Source organism: Ruditapes philippinarum, unplaced genomic scaffold (assembly GCF_026571515.1).
Source record: "Ruditapes philippinarum isolate M1 unplaced genomic scaffold, ASM2657151v2 ctg9705_1_1_1_1, whole genome shotgun sequence".
NCBI classification, from domain to species: Eukaryota; Metazoa; Mollusca; class Bivalvia; order Venerida; family Veneridae; genus Ruditapes; species Ruditapes philippinarum.
Window position 1 is genome coordinate 1 of NW_026861414.1, and position 22,269 is coordinate 22,269.

Here is a 22,269-nt window from a genome sequence, read left to right on the forward strand (position 1 = left end):
AAATAGAAAATCAGTTTTATCAAATATGTCATAAATAAATCTGCACATTTCTATTGCAAAGATGCAAATATTAAAATGTTACCTATAAAAGATAAAGATTTTGTAAAAAAAAATTTTTTTTAAAAAATCAACAGTTTTACACAATCTTTGGATCTCTAAGCGAAGTTCCAAAATGTGATAAAGCATTTAACATGTTCCCCGTAAAACGAATAATTGAGGAGCCCACTTCATGACAAAACCAAACAATCCAATGTGTTTGGGCAACCAGCATGGATCCAGACCGAAACCTGGATCAGGATCATGCTGTTTGGCTTGTATCATTTTCTCTTCGTTCTCTTCTCCTTCTCTCTACTTGTAATAGAGTTGGTAAGGGAACAGCATGGATCCTGATCAGTTTGCACAGATTCACCAATATTAGATCTTGTTGATAAACTTAAATGGCTGAATTACATAATTTACGCTCAATCGCTCAGAAGGCCATACTGAAAATAAGTATACTTCTTACTGAGCAAACTTTGTAACAATGTTACCTTTTATAAATATAGATTTTATGATTATAATCATTATAAATAAGGAAAAATTTAATCTTTTCTGAGGCGTATTGTGTCTAATGAAGGCAGAGAAAAGGGTTTCTTTACTCTAGTACAGTAATGTCTTAAAATTTGGACGGAAATAATAAATATGATTCATAATATAAAATCACTGTCTATGCATACATGCAAAAATATCACCCTCTAACTTAAATAACTTTTGACCCTTATCACCCTAAAGATCTTAAATGGACTTGTCCATCTATCAATCTGGACAAAAACCATTCAACATTTTTAGGGTAAAATTTTTTTAAAATTTGTACCAACGGAATTGGCCAACATTGCAGATATGATTAGGTTAAATCTCCTTTTTTTTAAAAAAAATTCCCACTTGTATCAAAAAAAATTCAATTTTACATGTATGTCTATGGGAACAAAAATTATTTTAAAGGTCTAGACTATTAAGAATTAGTCTGCATAAATAATAGCCCAAATAAATTAAAATGAGCCCCTTATTGTAAAACCTATATTTGAAAAACTTAAAAAATAAATTTCTTTCAAGTGTATTCATACTAAGTTATTAAGCAAAATTCATACTGAAATCTCAAGTATTTTTGCATGCCAGACTCACATGTAAAATTCAGGGAGTTCTCAATTAGCTTTCGTGCTTAATTCACTTAAAAAATTCACAATCAATTCTTAAGTATTAAATTTACATTTAAATTTCTCAGAAATTTTCCCCAAACAATTTTTTTTGTTTTCTACGAAACCCTTCTTTTATAAATTTTCATGATAAAGTTTTTAGTTAAATTTACACTGATTTTTTAGAAAAAATTCTCAGTGAGTTTGAAGAAAAAATTATACTGTTTAAAAATGAACCCTTGTTATATTATAAAGTTTTTAAAAAATTTCACAGGTTTTTAATAAAACTAAAACTAAGTTCTTAAAATTCATATGATTTCAAATGAAATCTTATAAAAATTTTTAGAAAAAAAAATTTATCTGATTCTTTATAAAAATATTCTTCTAAGTAAATTCTACAATTTTTCAAATCCCAATCTATTTTCCCAAATTTTTTAGTAAAAATTTTTAAATGTTTTCCCTAGATAAGACTCAAACTATGTTCTCAAGTAAAATTTACACTGATTTCAAACGCAATCATAATATATCAAGATTTTAGAAAAAAATCAATTTATACCGAGTTCTTTGATAAAATACATACTAACTTCTCAAGATTAAATTCAAACTGAATTCACACATAAAATTCAAAGAGTCTTAGAAAAATTAAAATTTACAGCAAGAGTTTGCATGTTGTAATTTTTCATACTGAAGAGTCCTCGGGTAAAACTTCAGTGCAAGTCTAGATGTTGGTTTCTAGGTGGCACCTTAAGACTCTGTTGTCACGGAACTTCTCCTGGACTGAATGCCACCCAGGGGCTTCAACCTGAGACCCGAAAGTCCTTTCTGCCTGACATTCTGAGGTTTTGGGCTCTTTGAGGACATCTGAGCGCCCAGTTGTAGTCCGATATTCTGTAAGCTTGGTCTTGTCTTTGGTTGGGAATGTTTGGGCTGTAAAATAAAAATAAATGGAGGATATTGAATGAGTGTAAAATCAATACTGAATTTATTGAACAAGTTGAATAAAGTTATATTATACGAGCCTCTGGTGAGCATAATATTTTAAGTTCAATAAATTCAGTATAGAAATTACACGAATATGATTGTCTTTTTATCACTTATACAAAAGAAAGTCAAGAGTGTTTAAAGTGAAAAGGAATCATTTTTCAATGATACACCTATAGTGTAACGCTAACATTTAGCGCGTCTTTACACTGTGTTTGTATAATGCAAATGACGTCACGTCAAAATATATGCACAGTCGTGCAATACTGTTTTTACCAAGTCGCAAAATCGGCACAGGTATGTGATAAAACATTATTTCAACTTATTTCAAATTTGTTTTAGCCTGATTAAATGATTGAAACAAACAACAACAATATTTCTTCACTAATAATGAAAATCAATATCGAAGTTGTAAAGCATCAGCTTAAAAAAACACACATTCTTAAACTAGAACTCTTTCTATTGGTCAATTTGAAATTTGACATTCAAATCAACCAATCAAAAACTAGACTGGTTCCTCATTTTAAGTTTACAAATCAGCCAATCAATCAATCAATAATTATTAATCAATCAATCAATCAATTTAACCAATCAATCAATCAATCTATTGGGAATATAGAGTTTTAGACTGGTTCCCAACTTAAAATTTTCAAATCAATTAACAAATCAATCAATCAGTTTTTAGAAGAATGGTTCTTTATGGTTTTTTCGTTATATTACCTGAGTATTGGAGAGTGCCTGTGTATGGAAATTCTTCATTTTTGCCTCAAACTCACGTATGTAAGCCGGGAACAAGGACTTCTCGTCATAGGCTGTCCTCAAAGCTGAAATTAAAAAAAAAAAAACAGTTTAGTCTAAGGGGCATTTTTTTTGGAAAATGTTTTCGAATTTTTTTTTTTTAAATTCACTCTTTAAAAAGCAATTGTTTGGTACCAATTAAATAGGAAAGTGTTTTAAAAAATTTTAAAAATTTTTTTACATTACTAATTTTTTCACAAAAAATTTACAAGTTCTGCCCGAAAAAAAGTCCCCCGTTTTAATTTTTGGTATGTATTTAAGAGTACTTTTTTATTATGTAAAAAATTTTTGTGATGTTATTGGATTCGTTTTGTTATCATGTCGGGTGTTTCCAGGGAAAAAGATTCGAAAAGCGTTATAATTAAACTTATAGGGTTTAAAAAACTAAAACTAAAAAAAACTAGTATAAACTAACTAAACAAATTATAGTTTGTTTTTTTTTTTAAAATGGTTTTTTTTGTCACTTGACACGTTAGGTCATATGGCAAAACCAGCTTTACTGGTGGAGGAAACCTAGTGCCCTTCCCTGGGTGATTTTTAAGCACGAACAGGCACCCGATAGAACCAACGAAGTTCCCTTGTGCTGGATAGCTTCCCCACATGAAAAGAAATCCAAAGTCCCTGTCAGGATTCGAAACCCCCCGCGGTATGGGGCAAATGATTCGAAAAATCCAAAAACCTTACCATCGGCCATTTTTTAAAAAACCCAAAAAAATTTGTCAAAATTTCGTTGGGTAAATTTTGGGATTTCTTGTCTGAAATTGGGGTCGTTCAAAAAAACTTGTCGGGGGCCGGCTTTTTGGCTGTTCAATTTTGTTTAATCCGGAAAGTCTAATGCCTGAAAAAAAAGTAGCATATAAGTTTAAAACACCTGTCTTTTCCAGAAAATTAACAAAAAAAAAATTTAAAATTAAAGGAAAAAATAAAAACATATCGCTCTAAAAAAAATTTTTAAATGATTGCCCACTCTTCCAATCCGGACAACCTCTCATCATTTAGGGAAAAAGTCAAAATAAGTTTCTAAACATCAAACAACGTGGACAATGACCACACAGCACAACATGGACCATGACCACCAGGCACAATGTGGACCATGACCACAAGGCACAATGTGGGCCATGACTGTACGGCACAATGTGGACCATGAACATACTGCACAATGTGGACCATGACCATACTGCACAACATCGGCACAGTAAGGACCATGACCATATTGCACAATGTGGACCATGACCATACTGCACAACATGGGCACCAGCATGGACCATGACCATATGGCACAATGTGGACCATGACAAGACTGTACAATATTTAAACATCTCCCTATTCACACAATACTATATCTCAAATGCAACTATGGAAATAGGAGTTTGATAACTTTTTTTTTTATTGTTGACTTTTTGTTATATGATGTTCTTAAAATCATACATCCTTTTTATGACATTTTATGTTTTCTCATTGTATATTCAAACAAATATGTTTCCCCTGTTTGGTCAAATCAACACAGTGGAGGTCATTATGGTGACTTTCCAGCTTTACGGGGGAAAAAACCTACCCTCCCCCCCCATGGATTACTTTTTAGGGACAAACAAGCCCACCCCCGATGTTCCACAATTATTTGGTTACTAAATGTCCTTAAGAAAAAAATCCATCGTTATCAGGGCCCCCCATTAAAGAAACATTTCTGATTTTTTTTTCTGAGGGATGGGTGTTATTGGACCCTTCCCCAAAGAAAAAAATATATAAAATCATGCAGTTTATCCCAAATATTGATGTCATTTCATGTTTTTTCTTCCCCCTTTTGCAAATATAGCATAAAATTGTCCCCCGAATTGAAGGGTGGGATTGCTTTCCCAACCTATGAAAAAAAAGCTCTGAAATTCATTTAAAATTAATTCTTTAGAAAAAACAAAGGGAGGTAACTCACAGAATAAGGTCCTGAGGGTGGCGCCCCAGTTCTCTCCCAGTGTAAATAGGCAAGATCAGGAATGGTTCCCGGCTGCTGGCGCTGTCTCTTATTCCTCCTTGATTCTTGGTATTCCTTACCTGGAACCAGACAAAACTTTTTGTCAATTATTGCTCTTTGGACTTGTTTTTCTGATATATTTTTAATTTGGTCATATTTATTGACCTTTTCAAGAACACTGTTCTCAGGTACGCTGCTATCAAAACTATGTCTTTGGTCTTATTTTCTGCTGTTGTAAATTTTTTTTACTTGGTCACATTTATTGACCATTTCAAAAACATTGTGCTATGTTACTGCTTTAGCTCTGGCAAAGTACACAGCATTATTATGTGATATTCTTATTTTTTTTTATCATGATTTTACCATTTAAGGTGGAAAAAGCTTGATGTATAAAAAATTATCATTGTTCTTAAAATTTACAAAAATTATATTGTTAAATTGTTGTGAAATTAAATTAAATTTAAAATTAAATTTTTTTAAAATTAAATTAACGAAAATCTATCAATTTTAAACAGTCAAAGCGACACCTGCCATAATAAATAGATATTTTTTAGTCAGCTTAAAGCAGCACACCTCTAGACTCAAGAAAATTTTCATGAAATTTTGAAGTAAAATATTGTTAAGTTAACAAAGAAAATAAATTTCACATTGCAAACAGCGCTTACAACCGGCCCTGTATCAGTTCACCAAAAAGAAAGTCAAAATATGCAGTAATAACCCTTCACAGTAGAAATATGGAAAAAGAATACTGCAAAATCAGTCAAATTTCATAACATGGATATTATAATACTTCTATCTTGATTTTTTTTTTTACTTTTCAGAAAGTCATAATTCTTTTTTTCTCTTGAAATAGTTTGGCTTATATCTGGAGGCATGCAACTTTAAGGACCAAAAAACAAAAACAAAACAACATAAAATATTAAAAAACATCATTATACCAAGATGAGTGGATTCCCAGGTGTCTACCCTGTATTCACTCGGGTTTTCCGTGGCCATCGGGTTAGGCGTCCACTCCGACTCGTGATCGCTCTCCACTTCCATCTCGATGTCTTCCTCCTCCTCCTCTCTCTCCACTTCCTCCTCCAACTCCTCCACCTGGTTGTAAGGTTCTATCTTCCAATGTTCCTCCTGTGCGAGGGAGGAAAACAGAAGAGCTTGTATTAAGTACATGGGAGGAAAATAGAAGAGCTTGTATAAATCACATGGGAGGAAAATAGAAGAGCTTGTATAAAAGCATACACCTGTCTAGCTTATCAGGTGGTACAAGTGCCCCTCCCTGCATTATTTCAGGCAAGGAGGGCCACCTGAGGAGAACAGCTGATGTTTCATAAGCTACCTGGATAGCATCTTCACATGAAAAAATTCGAAATCCCTCAGATAGTAAAAGGATTAATCTTATATTAAAGGCAGTCTCTACTGAGATTTTTTGACATGACAGGATTGGAACTATTTTTGGAGACTTATGTACATTTTGATACAGGCTTACACCAATAACTTTTGTGCAAGATTTTTTATCATTCCCCTAGAATAATTATTAATATTTTGCGGAAAAATGGCCCAAAAATTAAAAGTGTTAAAATCGAAGTGTTTATTCAAAATTATGCTTAGATAAGAAAAACAAAAGATTTTCAATTTAATTCTCAGTAAATTTCTGTTGTATATTTTTTTTTCATTTCAAAGTGTTTAAATGATTAACATGTATATACAAGAAATTAAAATTTCAGATTTTCAGGCTTTGGACCTTAAAGGATTTCCTTAAATCAACATTTGGACCATTCATTAATAGATAGCAACTAATGGGGTTTACCAATTTATTGCTGATTTTACCGCGATAAAAATATCTGAAGGATGAAAAGAGTAGCACTAACTTAAAGATATACTATCCTCATCCTTGCGTAAAATATATTTTATCGCAGAAGATTATTGAAATCTACGCATTTCTTATCAAATATGTCCAATTTGAATAAAAGAACAATTAAATTATATATAGAAAGCTGAAAGCTTCATTTCCTATTACAGGTCAAGTAAAAATGGTCTTTCCTGGTCCGGGACATTGTAGCATGTATGATTTCACTCAGTTTAAGTTACAGTAGTTTATACCTGTCCAAATGTGCCGATTCTATTGCCATGAACGTCCCACAACGACACACTACAGTCCGAGGAGGCAGAGATTATTATCAAACGTTCGTTTCTCTCGCATAACTCCAGCGTGTTGATCATGTCCTGATGCGGCTGAAACTGTGTACGCAATGCTGAAATAATCCAACTACACACTTAACTGCCTGTACATATGAGCCGTGTCATGACAAAACCAACATAATGGGTTTGCGACCAGCATGGATCCAGACCAGCCTGCGCATCCGTGCAGTCTGGTCAGGATCCATGCTGTTCGCTTACAAACCCTATAACACGTAGAGAAACTGATAGCGAACAGGATGGATCCTGATCAGACTGCACGGATGCGCAGGCTGTTCTGGATCCATGCTGGTCACAAACCTATCATGTTGGTTTTGTCATGACGCGGCTCATATATCGTTTTAAGCAATAAAAATGTAAAAAAACACTATAAAACACCATATATATCCCAATACTCATCCCTGTTTCATTTAAGTAAATGTATTTATTTTAGTCTATTTTTCTGTTCTGGATGATTACATTATTTAATCGTTGAAATAATTCAACATTTATTGCATATACACATATCATTTTTAGCGATAAAAATGTAAAATACCTCATTGCTGTCTCAATTAAGTATAATATTAATTTATTTCTGTTTTGAATGATTGACAATAACTGCTGTCAGAGTGAGTATTATTACGTCACAAAAAGTTTGTGAATGTCCAAAAACAGACTTTTTGTGTGCGGACAATTATGTATTTGCAAAAGTCATTGTACTTCCGGGGGTTTCCTTAAAAAATTTGACCCTTTTGAAAAGCAAAATAAATTTTAATTTATATTAGTTCGCTAAATTTAGCAGTCCTTTAATACTATGTTCGTAAAAAACTAAAAAGTTTTAAAGTCAAAATAAAGGGAAGCCCTGCAAAAACCATTTTTTCCGGGAAAAATCAAAAACGGCACCTTTGGGAATGGGGATAAATCCAGTTTAAATCAAATTTAAAAAAACTTTTGGGAAGCTCCTTTGAATCCCCCTTGATTAAAGAAAGCCACTATTTCAGAATCTCCAGAATTCAGCACCCCGTAAAAAAACCCGTTAAAAAAGTTAAAAAAAATTATTTTTAAATTTAAAGCCCTAATTATTTTCCCGCTATAAAATAAAAAATACAATCAGTTAGATTGGCTGGATTTTAAGTCACTACTCTTATATGTTTTAAAAGGATTTAAAACCCAAAACCCTGATTTTAGGGTAGAATAAAATTCCCTTTGTAAAATTCTTACCTAAAACCCCCAAAAAAAAATATTTCAGTAAAAAGAGCAAAAATTTTTTTTTAAATAGCAGTAAAAGGAATCTTTAAAATTTAAAAACTACCGTTTAAAACTGAAAAAAAGTAGGAAATGAGCCTTTTTCCAAAGCCCGAACCAAAATAGGGGTGGGGGGGGTTTTCGACCACATGGATCCAAAACCCGCCAGCTCCGCGCAGTCCCAAACGGGTCCATTTCTGTTCGCTATCGGGTTTTTCTATTTTAAAAGGAAAATTTGGGAAACCCAACGCAGGATCCTGATCAGATGCGTGGGCGGGGGCTGGTCTGGATCTAAAGCTGGTGAAAAGCACTGTGTTTTTTTGTTGGTGCGGTAAAGTTTAAAAAAAGGATTTTTTAATTTCCCCTGAAATCTAAAAAAATCTATGATGTTTTTTCCCGATAATGTTAAATTTTTTTATTTTTTTGATTGGGGTTTTACCGGGCAAAAAGACAACCCGAAAAGGGCATTTGGCGACGTTCCGGGTTTTCTGGGGGCAGAAAACCCCAGGGGCCCCCCAGGCATTATTTCAAGCACCCAAACGGTCCCCCCTGAGAAAATTACCCCCGACGTACCGGGGTTTTGCTTCCCAATGGGAATCTAAAAGGGCTGTCGGAATTTAAACCCCAAGGGTGAGGGGCAAGTGGGTTTTAAAATCAACGGGCCTTTAAACATCGGCCACGGGCCGGCCCCTGTTAAATGTTTTAAAAAACAGAAAATTTTTGAAAAAAATCTCCCAAACTCTTTTTAAATAAAAGAAAAAATATTTTCATACCCTTTTGAAAGGGGGCCGTGAAATCGGCCCTCAAAGGTTTTTTTGGAAAGTTCCCGAACCTTACAATTCCATTGCCACCGCAAGAAACCAAATTAGCGCAACCACTGGCAGAGTTACCTTTCCTTGCTTCTAAAAATAGCAACTTGGATATGGCCCAGCTGTATTCATTCTGTAACAAGAGATGTATATTTTATAATACTAGATCTTCTGACTTAAATAAAAAGTAAATAATAACGGGTCATTATTTCTTTCACTGCTGCAGCACTGGCTATGCTATTGCAAATGGTGTAACCAGAATAAAGGGGGTTAACTCAAACTTGACAAAAAAAAAGCAGATAACTCTAGATGTAACCAGAATAAAGGGGATCAACTTTAACTTAAACATGAAAAAGCACATAATTGCAAATGGCGTGACCAGAATACAGGTTGTCAAAAAAGCATTATATGATTACAAATGGTGTAAACAGAATAAAGGGGGCTTTCTCAAACCTGTCAAAAGCACAAATTAATTGCAGGTGGTGTCAAAAGAATACAAGGGTATTAAAACTTGTTTGTTTGTTTGTTTCATTTTACGCCTTTTCCTAACAGTATTTCAGTCATAATGGCGGGTAGTTTCCTAACCATCATTCCTGGAGTCTCAGTTACACCAGTACTAGACTACCTTCCTCCATGCTAAACTACCAAAGCATCTCCCGGGGATCATACCCACGCCAGGGAGGTAACTGGATTATAAGTCATCGACACTTACCCCTCAACCACGGAGGCGGTCTGGATTAAAACTTAACAAAAAAAAAAAAAATTTATTAAGGGAAATATTTCTCTTCAAGCTTCAAGAATAGCCATACAATTGTTATATTAATTTTATAAAAATAATCTACAGATTCATAATGACAGTTAGTTTTCAAATTTTGCACAATAAAATCATTATAAATATATCAAAACTTATTTTTTTTCAGATAATCAATTGCAGTTGTCTCCCATAATATTACAAATGGTGTAATACTAATAAAGGGAAGATAACTAAAACTACTTCATTTCAGCAATAGACTTTCCCTGCAACAATAAAATCATTATAAAATATATCAAAACTTTATTTTTTTTCAGATAATCAATAGAGCTATCTTACAATTAACATAATATTACAAATGGTGTAATAACAAACAAAGGGAGATCAAACAAAACATAAAAAAGGGGGCATAGCTAGATAGATAGGAAATCAAGGCTTGTTATTAAAAAATGAGTTAACTGTTGGCATATTTGAAAATACCAAAATAAAAAAAATTGATTGAAAGAGAATTATTTAAGAAAACTAGAAACTAAGTTCAAAATGGATGTAAATTTAGGGAATTTAATTAAAACCCCCTTAAAACCATGATAAAAAATGTCTACTTGTACAACTTGTGTATAGTATTCAGAAAAAGAAATCCACTATTAACATATTGACATAAAAAGAGTTAAATAAAAAAAAAATTCCTACAAAATGAGGTGATGGTATGCAAATTAGAGATTGGGGACGGGCATTAATTAGAAACAATACGGTACGGTATAATCACACGGAGAAAATAACAATATTTCTAAAAGCACAGAGTGCAAGTGAAAAGGTGGGACTACCTTCCCTCTCTCGACTACCTATATAATTTACTAAAAAAAAACTTTTATCTTATCTTACACCTAAATAACACATACTCAGCCATTCCTGACTGTTTTCATTGAAGCGTGGGCAGTGTGAAGGTGCAGTTATGGTTTATATGCCATATTTAACACAGTTTTTGGTCATTTCTAAGCCACTGATCCATCTTACAGGTTTTTCTTGGATATCTAATCAGAAATCATCAATTTTTCTGAAAATGAGTTATAATTACTAGCCCCACATGATTCCTGTTTGTTTGGTTTGATTTTATGGTGCACTAACAAATCTCATTCATTTTGAACCCAAACAGGAAAGGGATTTTGACTATTTTTTCTTAAACCCGGAACCATGGAAAGCATAATGCCTTTATGAAATTTTAAAAAATGTTGTTTGTTTGTTTCATTTTAAAGCCCTTTTCCCAAAAAATAATTTTTATCAAAAAAGGGGGTAAATTTTTTTAACCCTTGTTCCTGGAGATTACACCAGTACAGACCCACCCCTTTTCCCCGCTAAAATACCAAAGGGATTTACCAGGGGTCGAAAACCCCCCCAAGAGGGTTTCCGGGTTGGAAATCATCAAAAATTACCCCCGACCCCGAGGTGGTTCGAAAAAAATAAAAGGGAAATCAGTGTTTCGTCGTGTTAAGGTAAATGAAAATTTGGGAAAGCATCTTTCTACATATCTATTCACAGTAAATCTTATAATCAAACCAAAGAAATAAATAAATTTAAAAAAAAAGGAAAAAAAGAGAAGAAAACGGATTAGGTGCAACCCCCTTAGCATGTGCATAAAAAAAATAAGTTGAAAAATTTGAGTTAGGGTACCAGTCATAAAAAAACCCTAGCACCTGATTGGCTAATTTTGAATTTTAATTTCGAATTCGACCAATGGGAGAGAAGAACTCACAGACTGATCCTAGAACTCAAATTTTTCTTTAAAAAAAGTAATAAAAAAAACCCAACAAAATATAAGTAACAATACTAGAACAAAGTACAAATGTTGTTTGCCAGTTAATACCTCTTCTTTTTCATCACTTTCCATAATATCCTTTGTAAACAGGAATGACAAAAAATTTAAATATTCTTTAATCAATTATTATAAACAAGAGTTTAGAAAAATTCAAGAAAAGGGAAGAAATTCTTAATTATAATGCAATTAAAACTTGAGTGAAAATGGGGAAGAATTCTTAATAAGCAATTAAAACTTAAGTGAAAATGGGGAAGAATTCTTAATAAGCAATTAAAACTTTAGTGAAAATGGGGAAGAATCCTTAATAAAGCAATTAAAACTTGAGTGAAAATGGGGAAGAATTCTTAATAAGCAATTAAAACTTAAGTGAAAATGGGGAAGAATCCTTAATAAGCAATTAAAACTTAAGTGAAAATAGGGAAGAATTCTTAATAAGCAATTAAAACTTAAATGCAAATGGGGAAGAATCCTTAATAAGCAATTAAAACTTACAATGAAAATGGGGTAGAATCCTTAATAAAGCAATTAAAACTTGAGTGAAAATGGGGAAGAATTCTTAATAAGCAATTAAAACTTAAGTGAAAATGGGGAAGAATTCTTAATAAGCAATTAAAACTTTAGTGAAAATGGGGAAGAATCCTTAATAAAGCAATTAAAACTTGAGTGAAAATGGGGAAGAATCCTTAATAAGCAATTAAAACTTAAGTGAAAATGGGGAAGAATTCTTAATAAGCAATTAAAACTTAAATGAAAATGGGGAAGAATTCTTAATAAGCAATTAAAACTTTAGTGAAAATGGGGAAGAATCCTTAATAAAGCAATTAAAACTTGAGTGAAAATGGGGAAGAATTCTTAATAAGCAATTAAAACTTAAGTGAAAATGGGGAAGAATTCTTAATAAGCAATTAAAACTTAAGTGAAAATGGGGAAGAATCCTTAATAAGCAATTAAAACTTAAGTGAAAATGGGGAAGAATTCTTAATAAGCAATTAAAACTTAAGTGAAAATGGGGAAGAATTCTTAATAAGCAATTAAAACTTAAGTGAAAATGGGGAAGAATTCTTAATAAGCAATTAAAACTTAAATGAAAATGGGGAAGAATTCTTAATAAGCAATTAAAACTTAAGTGAAAATGGGGAAGAATTAAAAATTAAAATGGCAGACTCAGTTATGACTGTACAATTTTTTTTTTAATTATATTGTACATAAGATGTTTCTCATGAAATTGACTTAGTTTTTATAAAATTTACTGAAAAATAAACATTCAATTAATCTTCCTTTTCTTTTTTTCAATGCATGATCAAGATTTGGTTCTAAGTAAATACATGTTCCAGGTTAACTGGGTATTTTACTAACTTAAGTACACATAGTTATATTACAACTAGCCAGCTAGAAACGTGTAAAGGGGAGTAATTCATGCAAAACCTTTAAATGCTGTTACATCTATGCTAATGTACATGTAAGGAAGACTGGAGCAGTTATATTTTAGATAGTGAAACTTATCAAAGCCCTTAAACAAAAATTGACATTGCTTGGTGGAACACAGTAAAGAAAATTGTATTTTTATTTCAAAAAAGAAACTTATGTCAGTGGAGTATTACAAAGATGACATGCAACGATATGACTGTTGGTGCATAAATTAAGAGAGGAGGGGTTTGTAAGAACACAAGCAGGGTTCAGGACACAGACAGGGCTTGTCTGAACTGATATGGGGTTGGTCAGAACTGTTAAGTGGCTTATCAGAACACAGGAGGGGCTTGTAAGAACACAGGCAATGCTTGTCAGAATATATGTTGGGTTTCTCAAAATAGGGGCAGGGCTTGTAAGAACAGAGGTTTGGGTTTATCAGAACAAAAGCAGGGCTTATCAGGAAAAGAGGTGTGGTTCTTCAAAACAGAGGTGTGGCTTGTCAGAGCAGAGGCTGGGATTGTCAGATTAGACATGGGACTTGTTACAACAGGATGGAGCTTGTCAAAACAGAGGCAAGATTTGTCTAAACAGAGGTGGGGTTTGTCTTAACAGAGGTGGGGCTTGTCAAAACAGAGGAGGACCTTGTTATAACAGAGGCGGAGCTTCTTTACTCACCTCATCTTTACCACTCCCCCTGCTATGTAAACTGGCCCTTGATGCTTGCCTTGATTTTGCTGACACATTAGTATTCTGAAGAAAAAAAACAACAAGAATACTATTAGTGCATTAGTTGTGACTTTGTTTAAAAATTGGACCAGTCTTCTCTTTCTTTTATGACTCTATTGTGGTGTAAAATGAAGTTTTTCTGTATCTTTCATTTTTGTTCTTATTTAATTAAAAAGAAGTTTGGACAACAGTACAATTAACTTTTTTTCGTTGTTTTAAGAAAAATTCTCTGAATCACCTCAAGAATGAAAAGTTTCATTTTACATTAGCAAACATGATAATCTAATTTTGTCTATATCCAAGATTACATCTGAAAATCAAAGGGTCACAACTCTGAAAAAGATAAGAAGGAAACAATGTAAAAATTTGGCAATATAATGAAAAATAAGATGACACCAACCATAAACATTTATAAGCAATACTATGAAAAATGGCAATCTGATATTTTCATCTTTTAAAAAGGGCAATAACTCTAGTATTTCATTAGAGTAGAGTATCTGCTCTTGAATTGGGTGCATTTGTTACATACTGCTGTTTTAGTAATTTAAAAATAGCAATGTAGGAAAACTGTACCTCTCTGGTTTTGGTAACAAATGTGCTGCTCCTAGATTTTGTTCTTTTCTTCATTCTCTGTGTAAGATGTCTGGACGAATGCTCTGAGTTTGTATTCCATATAACAATCTCACCATCATAGGATCCTGGATAAAAAATATCAGCCAATGAAAAGCAAGTTTAGAGAATGCTGAATCAATAAGAGCCTGGATAAAATATCAGCCAATGAAATCGCGGGATCCAGTTTTGTGGACGGACGGACTGACGGACAGACGGACGGACATTCTCACAGGACAGTAATTATGTGGCTACTCTATTGTTCTCTCTATTGTTCTTTTTAGCCACACAAAAGAAAATAGCCACATAAAAGCATTACGGAATGAATGACATCAAAGAGAAAGAACAGTTACCTATTGTCCCTCTAGCCACATAATTACTCTCCTGTGAGTGCGGACGGACAGACTGACGGAGGGTAAACCTAAAGACCCCTCCGGTAAACCGGTAGGGGACTAATAACCAAAGATAGTATCTTACCTGTTGCCAGGATATTTGGGGGCTGGAAAGCCGCACATAAGACATCTTCTGCGTGTTCCTGACCTCCTTTCCAATCAGAAGGTAACACATGAAACTCTCGGAAACTTGTGTCCCGGAATACAGTTACATATCTAAAATGGTTAAAAAAAACAAATGAATTATTAAAATTTCTTTTTTCAGAAACAATTACTGGGATCAACACTTTTCAGTTTTGCTGTTGGAAAAAAATTATTGATGACTTTCACATTATCCTTCTGCAAAACAAAGACCTAAAAACATACAATTTGAAAATCTAACAAATATCAAGTGAAGAACTTAAAATGGAGAATTCTGCAAAGGGTAACAAAGAAATATACTCAGAATTAAATGCAAAATCAATACCCCCTAATGCATTTCTTAGCTTATTTGCGTGAAAAACATTTGGTTCATTTCTCACCAAAAAAAATAAATATTTTGAGCTGAAAGTCTGCACACAAGTTATTGGTCCTGACCTGCATCAACTGGTACACAAATCTCGGAAAGATATTTTCAGTCTGGTCATGTCAAAAAACCTCTTTAGAGTTTCTTTAACAAAACTGAACTAAACTAAGATATTCCCTGAGCTGCTGCTTTTTCATTAAACTGACCGCACATCTTTTTGTATAACATAAAAAAAAAACAACAACAAAACTTACTTTGCCCATCCGACTGCTACTACACTTCTTTTCAAACTCAGAACTTGGCCAATATCAGCGGGTTGTCCACCTGAGCAGTCTAATGTATGATAACAGTGACCATTGAAGTCCCAAATCTGCAAATATAATGTCAAAAATTGTAAATATGATGTTATAATGTCAAATATCTGCAAAAATCATGTCAAATAGCTGCAAATATCATGTAAAATATTAAATGTATGTGTAAATACAATACGATGTATGTTTTAACACGGTTTTAAGTGATATTATCATTTTTAACGTAATTTTCAGCACAAAATGCTTTGGATTTCTATTTTTAGCACAGAATGTCTTAACTTTCTATTTTTAGCACACAATGCTGTGGTTTCTTTTTTTTAGAAAAAAATGTCTTAGATTTCTATTTTTAGCACAAAATGCTTGGATTTCTTTTCTTAAGACAAAATGCTTTGGACAAGAAATTTCTTGGATTTTTATTTTTAGCTGAAAATGCCTCAGATTTCTATTTTTAGCGCTTTCTAAATATACTGTTTAATAGAGTATTTATACTTTAGCAGTGCCATAAGAAAATCTTTGAATTTCTATTTTTAACCAAAAATTCCTTTGATTTCTATTTTTAGCACAAAATGCCTGAAATTTCTATTTTTAGCGCTTTCTAAATATATATTCTTTAATAAAAGTTTTTATACTTTAACAGTGCCATCTGTACTTGAAGTAAGGAGCCTCGTCTCTGTCGAGTCCTGGGTTAAACAAGTGACCTCTGCGCTGCCATGGCAACTGTTGAACTGTTTGACCTTTTGACCTGTATCTATCATCCACATCACCATGGTCCCAGCTTGACAAACACTCACAACCTGCAAGAAAAAATAATAACATTTTTATATCAATAACAAACAGAAAAAATTGTTTTATGAATCATTATATTTAAAATTTCTCTAGTATATTAGAATTTCTGGTTAACTATAGTCAGGGATAGCTTCTTGGCTTAATAGAATCTATCATTGGGTTTGATATAGGATAGGGAAATCCCAACCCGAGGGTGATCGGTTCCATCGGGAACGAGCCTTAGGCGCCTGAAAAGCATTATGTACGTCCGCAAAAAATTCTTCTGACCAAGTTTATGTGTGAAAAATTTAATGAAAATAAATTCATATGAGATCCCTCATGAAAAAGCAAGATTATCATGATAAAACACATCGATATTAAAAACGGAAAGTGCCATACTATAAGTGTTTATAGTGATATAAGGAATTCAGTCCATACTTCAATGGTTGACAAAAAAGCGTTTACCGTTTGCAAAGATTTTTCTACTTTTTTGGTTATTTTGGCCGAATATTCAATTAAAATATATCAAAATGAGATTTGTCATCAAAAAGCATCGTTATCATAACAAAAAACATGAATGTTTTTCAGGCAAAGTGTCATAATATCCGATTTTACGAAGAACGTTTCGATATTTTAAAGTGTGATATTTTTAGTAAACAGATGTTATTGAAAAGGGTGGATCTAGGTAGAGTAGGACTCATTGCAGTGTGAAAGTTAATATCAATCTATTTTGATTCCGTTAGACAATTTAATCCCCAATTAATAGATTAGCTTACAAATTTTTAATACATTTTGACCTTTTGACGTTTAATTTTTGTTAAAATAGGAGTGAATCGCGTATTATTTAGAAGTGCTGCACGTTGAGTGGCACAGAGATAAGCCCATGTGAGATAAGATTTTCCAACACCGCTATTTTTAGTAACATTTAAGGATTTTTTTATCTGGTTAGTGAGAAAATTATAGTCCTATCTGATTATAGACAATGATAGCTTCATACCTATTTATAGACAAGGATAGCTTCATACCTATTTATAGACAAGGACAGCTTCATACCTATTTATAGACAATGATAGCTTCATACCTATTTATAGACAAGGACAGCTTCATACCTATTTATAGACAACGATAGCTTCATACCTATTTATAGACAAGGACAGCTTCATACCTATTTATAGACAAGGATAGCTTCATACCTATTTATAGACAAGGACAGCTTCATACCTATTTATAGACAATGATAGCTTCATACCTATTTATAGACAAGGCTAGCTTCTTACCTGACTATAGACAAAGTTAGCTTCTTACCTGATTATAGACAAGGATAGCTTCCTACCTATTTATAGACAAGGATAGCTTCATAACTATTTATAGTCAAGGACAGCTTCATAACTATTTATAGACAAGGACAGCTTCATAACTATTTATAGACAAGGACAGCTTCTTACCTATTTATAGACAAGGCTAGCTTCTTACCTGATTATAGACAAGGATTGTTATAGACAAGGATAGCTTCTTACCTGATTATAGACAGAGTTATAGATTGCAGCTACGACCGGCTTCTCATGTGACATGATCCTGTCCCTGATCTCGGCCTTCATCTCCATCAAGGTCAGCTGATAGTTGAAGGATATAAATAACCTATTGCGTTCAACTCCATGTCGGTCTTTACCCTCGTCAAAGAATAATGAGCTATACACTGAAATGAGAAACACTACTACATGACCTGGTGTGCATTTTTTGGGTTTGTAATTCTTATAAATATATGTCATTTGAATCTGCTCAATTGTGCTATTAAAATGGCTGGTATAAACATATATATTTAAAGCTAAATGAGTCAAAATATTTCAATAAAATCAAACTTGAGAAAAATGTACTAAGATGTAAGGAAAAGTAAAAAGTTTCAAGATTAAAGTATATTTTACATATTATGTGCGATTAATGACTGATTTTTCAGTATTTACAACTATATTTCTACTGCGTTACTAACGCAGTAAATGCTATTTATGCATATATTGACCACTTTTTGGTACTTAACATGGTTTGTAAGTGCCATTGATAATGTGTGAATTGCTTCTTTTTGGTTATTTCACAATAGTACACATTCAAATACATTTGCAAAATTTTCATGAAAATTAACATGAATCTGGTGGCATGCTGCTTTAAGCTCAATTGTTTTTTTATTGTTTTTTGTTTTGTTTTTTAAACATGAATGTCATATATTTCCTACATTTGAATCTGCTCAGTTGTGCTCTTAAAATGGTTGACTTAAACATATTTATTTAAGCTCAAATGTGAAACATTTTTACATCTTGCAACTTATATTAATTACTTTCGAGTCCACTTCCTTAGGAACCAACCAGTACTGGTGTCATATGAAGAAACATGGTCATGACCCTATTAGGGCTCGAACCCACGATCGCAGGGTTGAGACGCAGACACCTTAAACACACAAGGCCATCGCTCCCCTTAACATGGTTATACATCATGTACACTAGTTTAATCAAAACAAAGTCATACAAAAGCCTTTTTTGAGAGTGGGGGTTAAAAAAACAAACGTTTGTCCCCTGATGTTTCTTAGACAGAGACCAAACATGGTCTACAGTAACTGTGAGATGAAAAAACAGGATTTTTTTCAACCCTAGGTGAAGTTGAACAGATCCACCCGGCACAGTTACCCAAAAGGCAGACATACATGAAATGTTTCAATACAGTATTTACTGATATTAGCAAATTAAAGAACTAAAGGTAATCTAAGGATTGCTGACTGCATGAGTTCAAACCCTGTCAGGGGCAAGCCGTTGAACTTACCTTCGGGACATTTTGGAAACATGCCAAATTAAATTCTGGACCTTTTGGAAACATGCCAACTTACCTTCGGGTCATTTTGTAAACATGTCAACTTACCTTCTGGACCTTTTGGAAACATGCCAGCCAGTCTTTGAATACACACTTGCAACTGGACGTCCCAGATTCTTAAAACCTTGTCCTTAGAGAAGCTGATGAGTTGACCACGGCTTTTGATGAATTGGACTTGTACTACACTGGCCATGTGACCACGCAAAATCTACAAAACAAGATTCTATTTTTAGCACGCATTGCCTTGGATTACTATTCTTAGCAAAAAATTTATTAGATTTCTATTTTTTAGCACAATAATAGCACAAAATGCCTTGGATTTCTATTCTTTAAGCAAAAAATTTCTAAGATTTCTAGTTTTAGCACAATAATAGCACACACTGCCTTGGATTTCAATTCTTAACAAAAAATTTCTTAGATTTGTATTTTTAGCACAATAGCACCAAAAGCATTGGTTTTCCATTTGTTTAAACAAGAAAATACCTTGAATTTCTATCTTTAGGACAAAATGCCTTGGATTTCTATTTTTAGCATAATAATGAACAAAATGGATTGGATTTCTATTTATAACACAAAATGAATTGGATTTCATTTTTTTTTTTACCAGAAAATACTTTGAATTTCTACTTTTAGCACAAAATACCTTAGATTTCTATTTTTAACATAACTAACCACAAATGGTCTTGGCTTTTTATTTTAGCAAAATGCTTTTGATTTCTTTTTTAAGCACAAAATGCCTTAAACTGGATTTCTATTTAAGACAGTATTATATATATACAAAATACATTATGTACATAAAATGTCTTAAAAAAGTAAAAACTTCATTACCCCATTTGGTTTTGAGACTACATAAGGATTCCACAAACACACATGATGGTTTACTCCAGCTGTAGCTAAAAAAAGAAAAAAAATCCAGATGAAGCTAAAAATAGGAAAAATCCAGTTGCAGCTATAAATAGAAAAAATTCAGGTGAAGCTAAAAATAGAAAAAGAATCAAGCTGTAGCTATAAATAAAAATAAAATTCAGATGACGCTACAGTTTTGACCGTATCTAAATTTCAACATACCAATTAGATTCAGCTGGTCGCTAAAGTCGAAGGCGTTCACACCTTGCGATATCGTAAATGCAGATGTTCGCTGGATCTCCTTCTTAGATGTGGCACTCCTGAAATATTCAAATAACTTTTTACCAAATATTCAAATAACTTGTTCGAAATATCTAAAAAAAAGTTGTTCAAAATATTAAAAAAACTTGTTTGAAATATTCAAAAAATTTGCTTGAAATATTAAAGGATTGCCTAGATTTCCAAATTACATATATTGTATAATAAACATAATTGTTCAGAGTGCTTTTATTCTCAAACTAATGAAATTAACCAAATATAAAATCGAAACATACATGCTTGCTTTAATATCAAGCATTTGCCTACAGTATGTGAATAAATAAATATAAACATACAAAATGAAAGGAATTTAATTCATTCAGCCAGACTGTTCTTTAGTAGCCCAATAATTGAATTTGGGAGTTCTGATAACGAGTTTTTTTTTTTAACATATATGGGTAATATCCTTGAATGTTAGGGCTTAAAGTTAGGGTATTGAACAAAATGATTTTCTTCTTTTTAAACAAAATACCAGCCAAATATTTGTATTGAACAGACTCAGAGTAATTACTTGACCCAAGAGCTAAATCTTGGCTTCATTTAATTTAAATTTACTTTTGACCAAAGAGCTAAATCTTGGCTCCATTAATTACAATTACTTTTGACCCAAAGAGCCAAATCTTGGCTCCATTAGTTTACAATTACTTTTGACCCAAAGAGCCAAATCTTGGCTCTATTAATTTACAATATAAAACTAACATATAGGTATACAGTATAAGTAAATGATAAAGGAATCAAAATTTTATGTTTTTATTGCACTACTGGACAGTTTCAAGCTTATTTAGCAATCACCAGTTACAAATGGTGTTGATTAAGTAAGGGGGAACAACTTTTATCCAATTTTACAAGATTTTTTTTTATAAAAGGGAGACAACTTTTGAAAACAATGATATCTAGATAATTATACAATATATAGATACACATAGTACACCAAGATTTCACATCTATTACCAAGAGGTGGATAAATAATATGTTTACAATATTTAGTACGATACAATATGAATGTAATATTTGTGCAAACAAGACAATTATACTAAAAAGATTAAAAATAAAATAACAGAACTAAAAACAACATTGATCATAAAGATCATCAAGGTCATTACCAGTTAAGAATATGTCCATAATATAGGTTACACACTAATCAATTATTTACATCAAAATATTCTTGTTGTTTTAATAATATTGTCCGACTGTCTAAATTTCAAATCAAAGAGAATTTCAAAGTTTACAAAATGACTTGAATTCAAGCTAAAAAAAATATATAGCTTGTTAAATTATTCCCTTTTTTTTTACATATATCAGTCAAAGTTTTTATTTCTATGATTAACAGACTATCCAATGATTTTTTAGATAATAAGACCGTTTATACTTAATTGAAAACTCTGGGATAATAATTCTGAATATGACATATTCGATGAACAGATGTACTAACAAACAATTATATTGACGTATTTATCATTCGACCGATGTAAGCTGGAAAACCTTTAAGTATAGGATCAACATAATAATAGTTCAACCTCAGTTGGCTCGAACTTCTATCTCTCGAACAAATTTGCACAGTCCCTTCGAGTTCGAGCGAACGAAGTTCGACTGTATATTATTTTAGTGTGCATTATCACCTTAGCCAATGTGTAAAATGCTAAATCACCATCTGATTGGCTGTTTTTCAATACAAATTTGAAAATTAACCAATCACAGTGCTTGTTGTATTTACAATCATATAACACTCGTCTGATGTGACTCAAAGCTTACAAATAAAAATTCTTTATTATAATCACTTATAAATTAAATATGCAGAAATATTGATAAAATGAAATGCTT

The 22,269-nt window shown here is 32.5% G+C and overlaps 1 protein-coding gene across 1 annotated transcript in view; it reads right to left on the reverse strand.

The window, feature by feature from the left end:
- Positions 1-1,637: 1,637 nt before the first annotated feature.
- Positions 1,638-22,269, reverse strand: part of LOC132715550 (WD repeat-containing protein 49-like) — a gene marked incomplete at its 5' end in the record, with an annotated part of 31,234 nt that continues 10,602 nt past the window's right edge. The window contains 16 exons of the mRNA XM_060698561.1: positions 1,638-2,099; positions 2,874-2,977; positions 4,845-4,997; positions 5,856-6,045; positions 7,018-7,169; positions 9,111-9,279; positions 11,759-11,788; positions 13,796-13,870; positions 14,420-14,544; positions 14,933-15,063; positions 15,607-15,722; positions 16,293-16,457; positions 17,946-18,124; positions 19,333-19,492; positions 20,113-20,177; positions 20,353-20,450. Of these exons, the coding sequence (XP_060554544.1) occupies positions 1,917-2,099; positions 2,874-2,977; positions 4,845-4,997; positions 5,856-6,045; positions 7,018-7,169; positions 9,111-9,279; positions 11,759-11,788; positions 13,796-13,870; positions 14,420-14,544; positions 14,933-15,063; positions 15,607-15,722; positions 16,293-16,457; positions 17,946-18,124; positions 19,333-19,492; positions 20,113-20,177; positions 20,353-20,450 (2,095 nt within the window). The remainder of the gene's footprint in view (positions 2,100-2,873; positions 2,978-4,844; positions 4,998-5,855; positions 6,046-7,017; positions 7,170-9,110; positions 9,280-11,758; positions 11,789-13,795; positions 13,871-14,419; positions 14,545-14,932; positions 15,064-15,606; positions 15,723-16,292; positions 16,458-17,945; positions 18,125-19,332; positions 19,493-20,112; positions 20,178-20,352; positions 20,451-22,269) is intronic.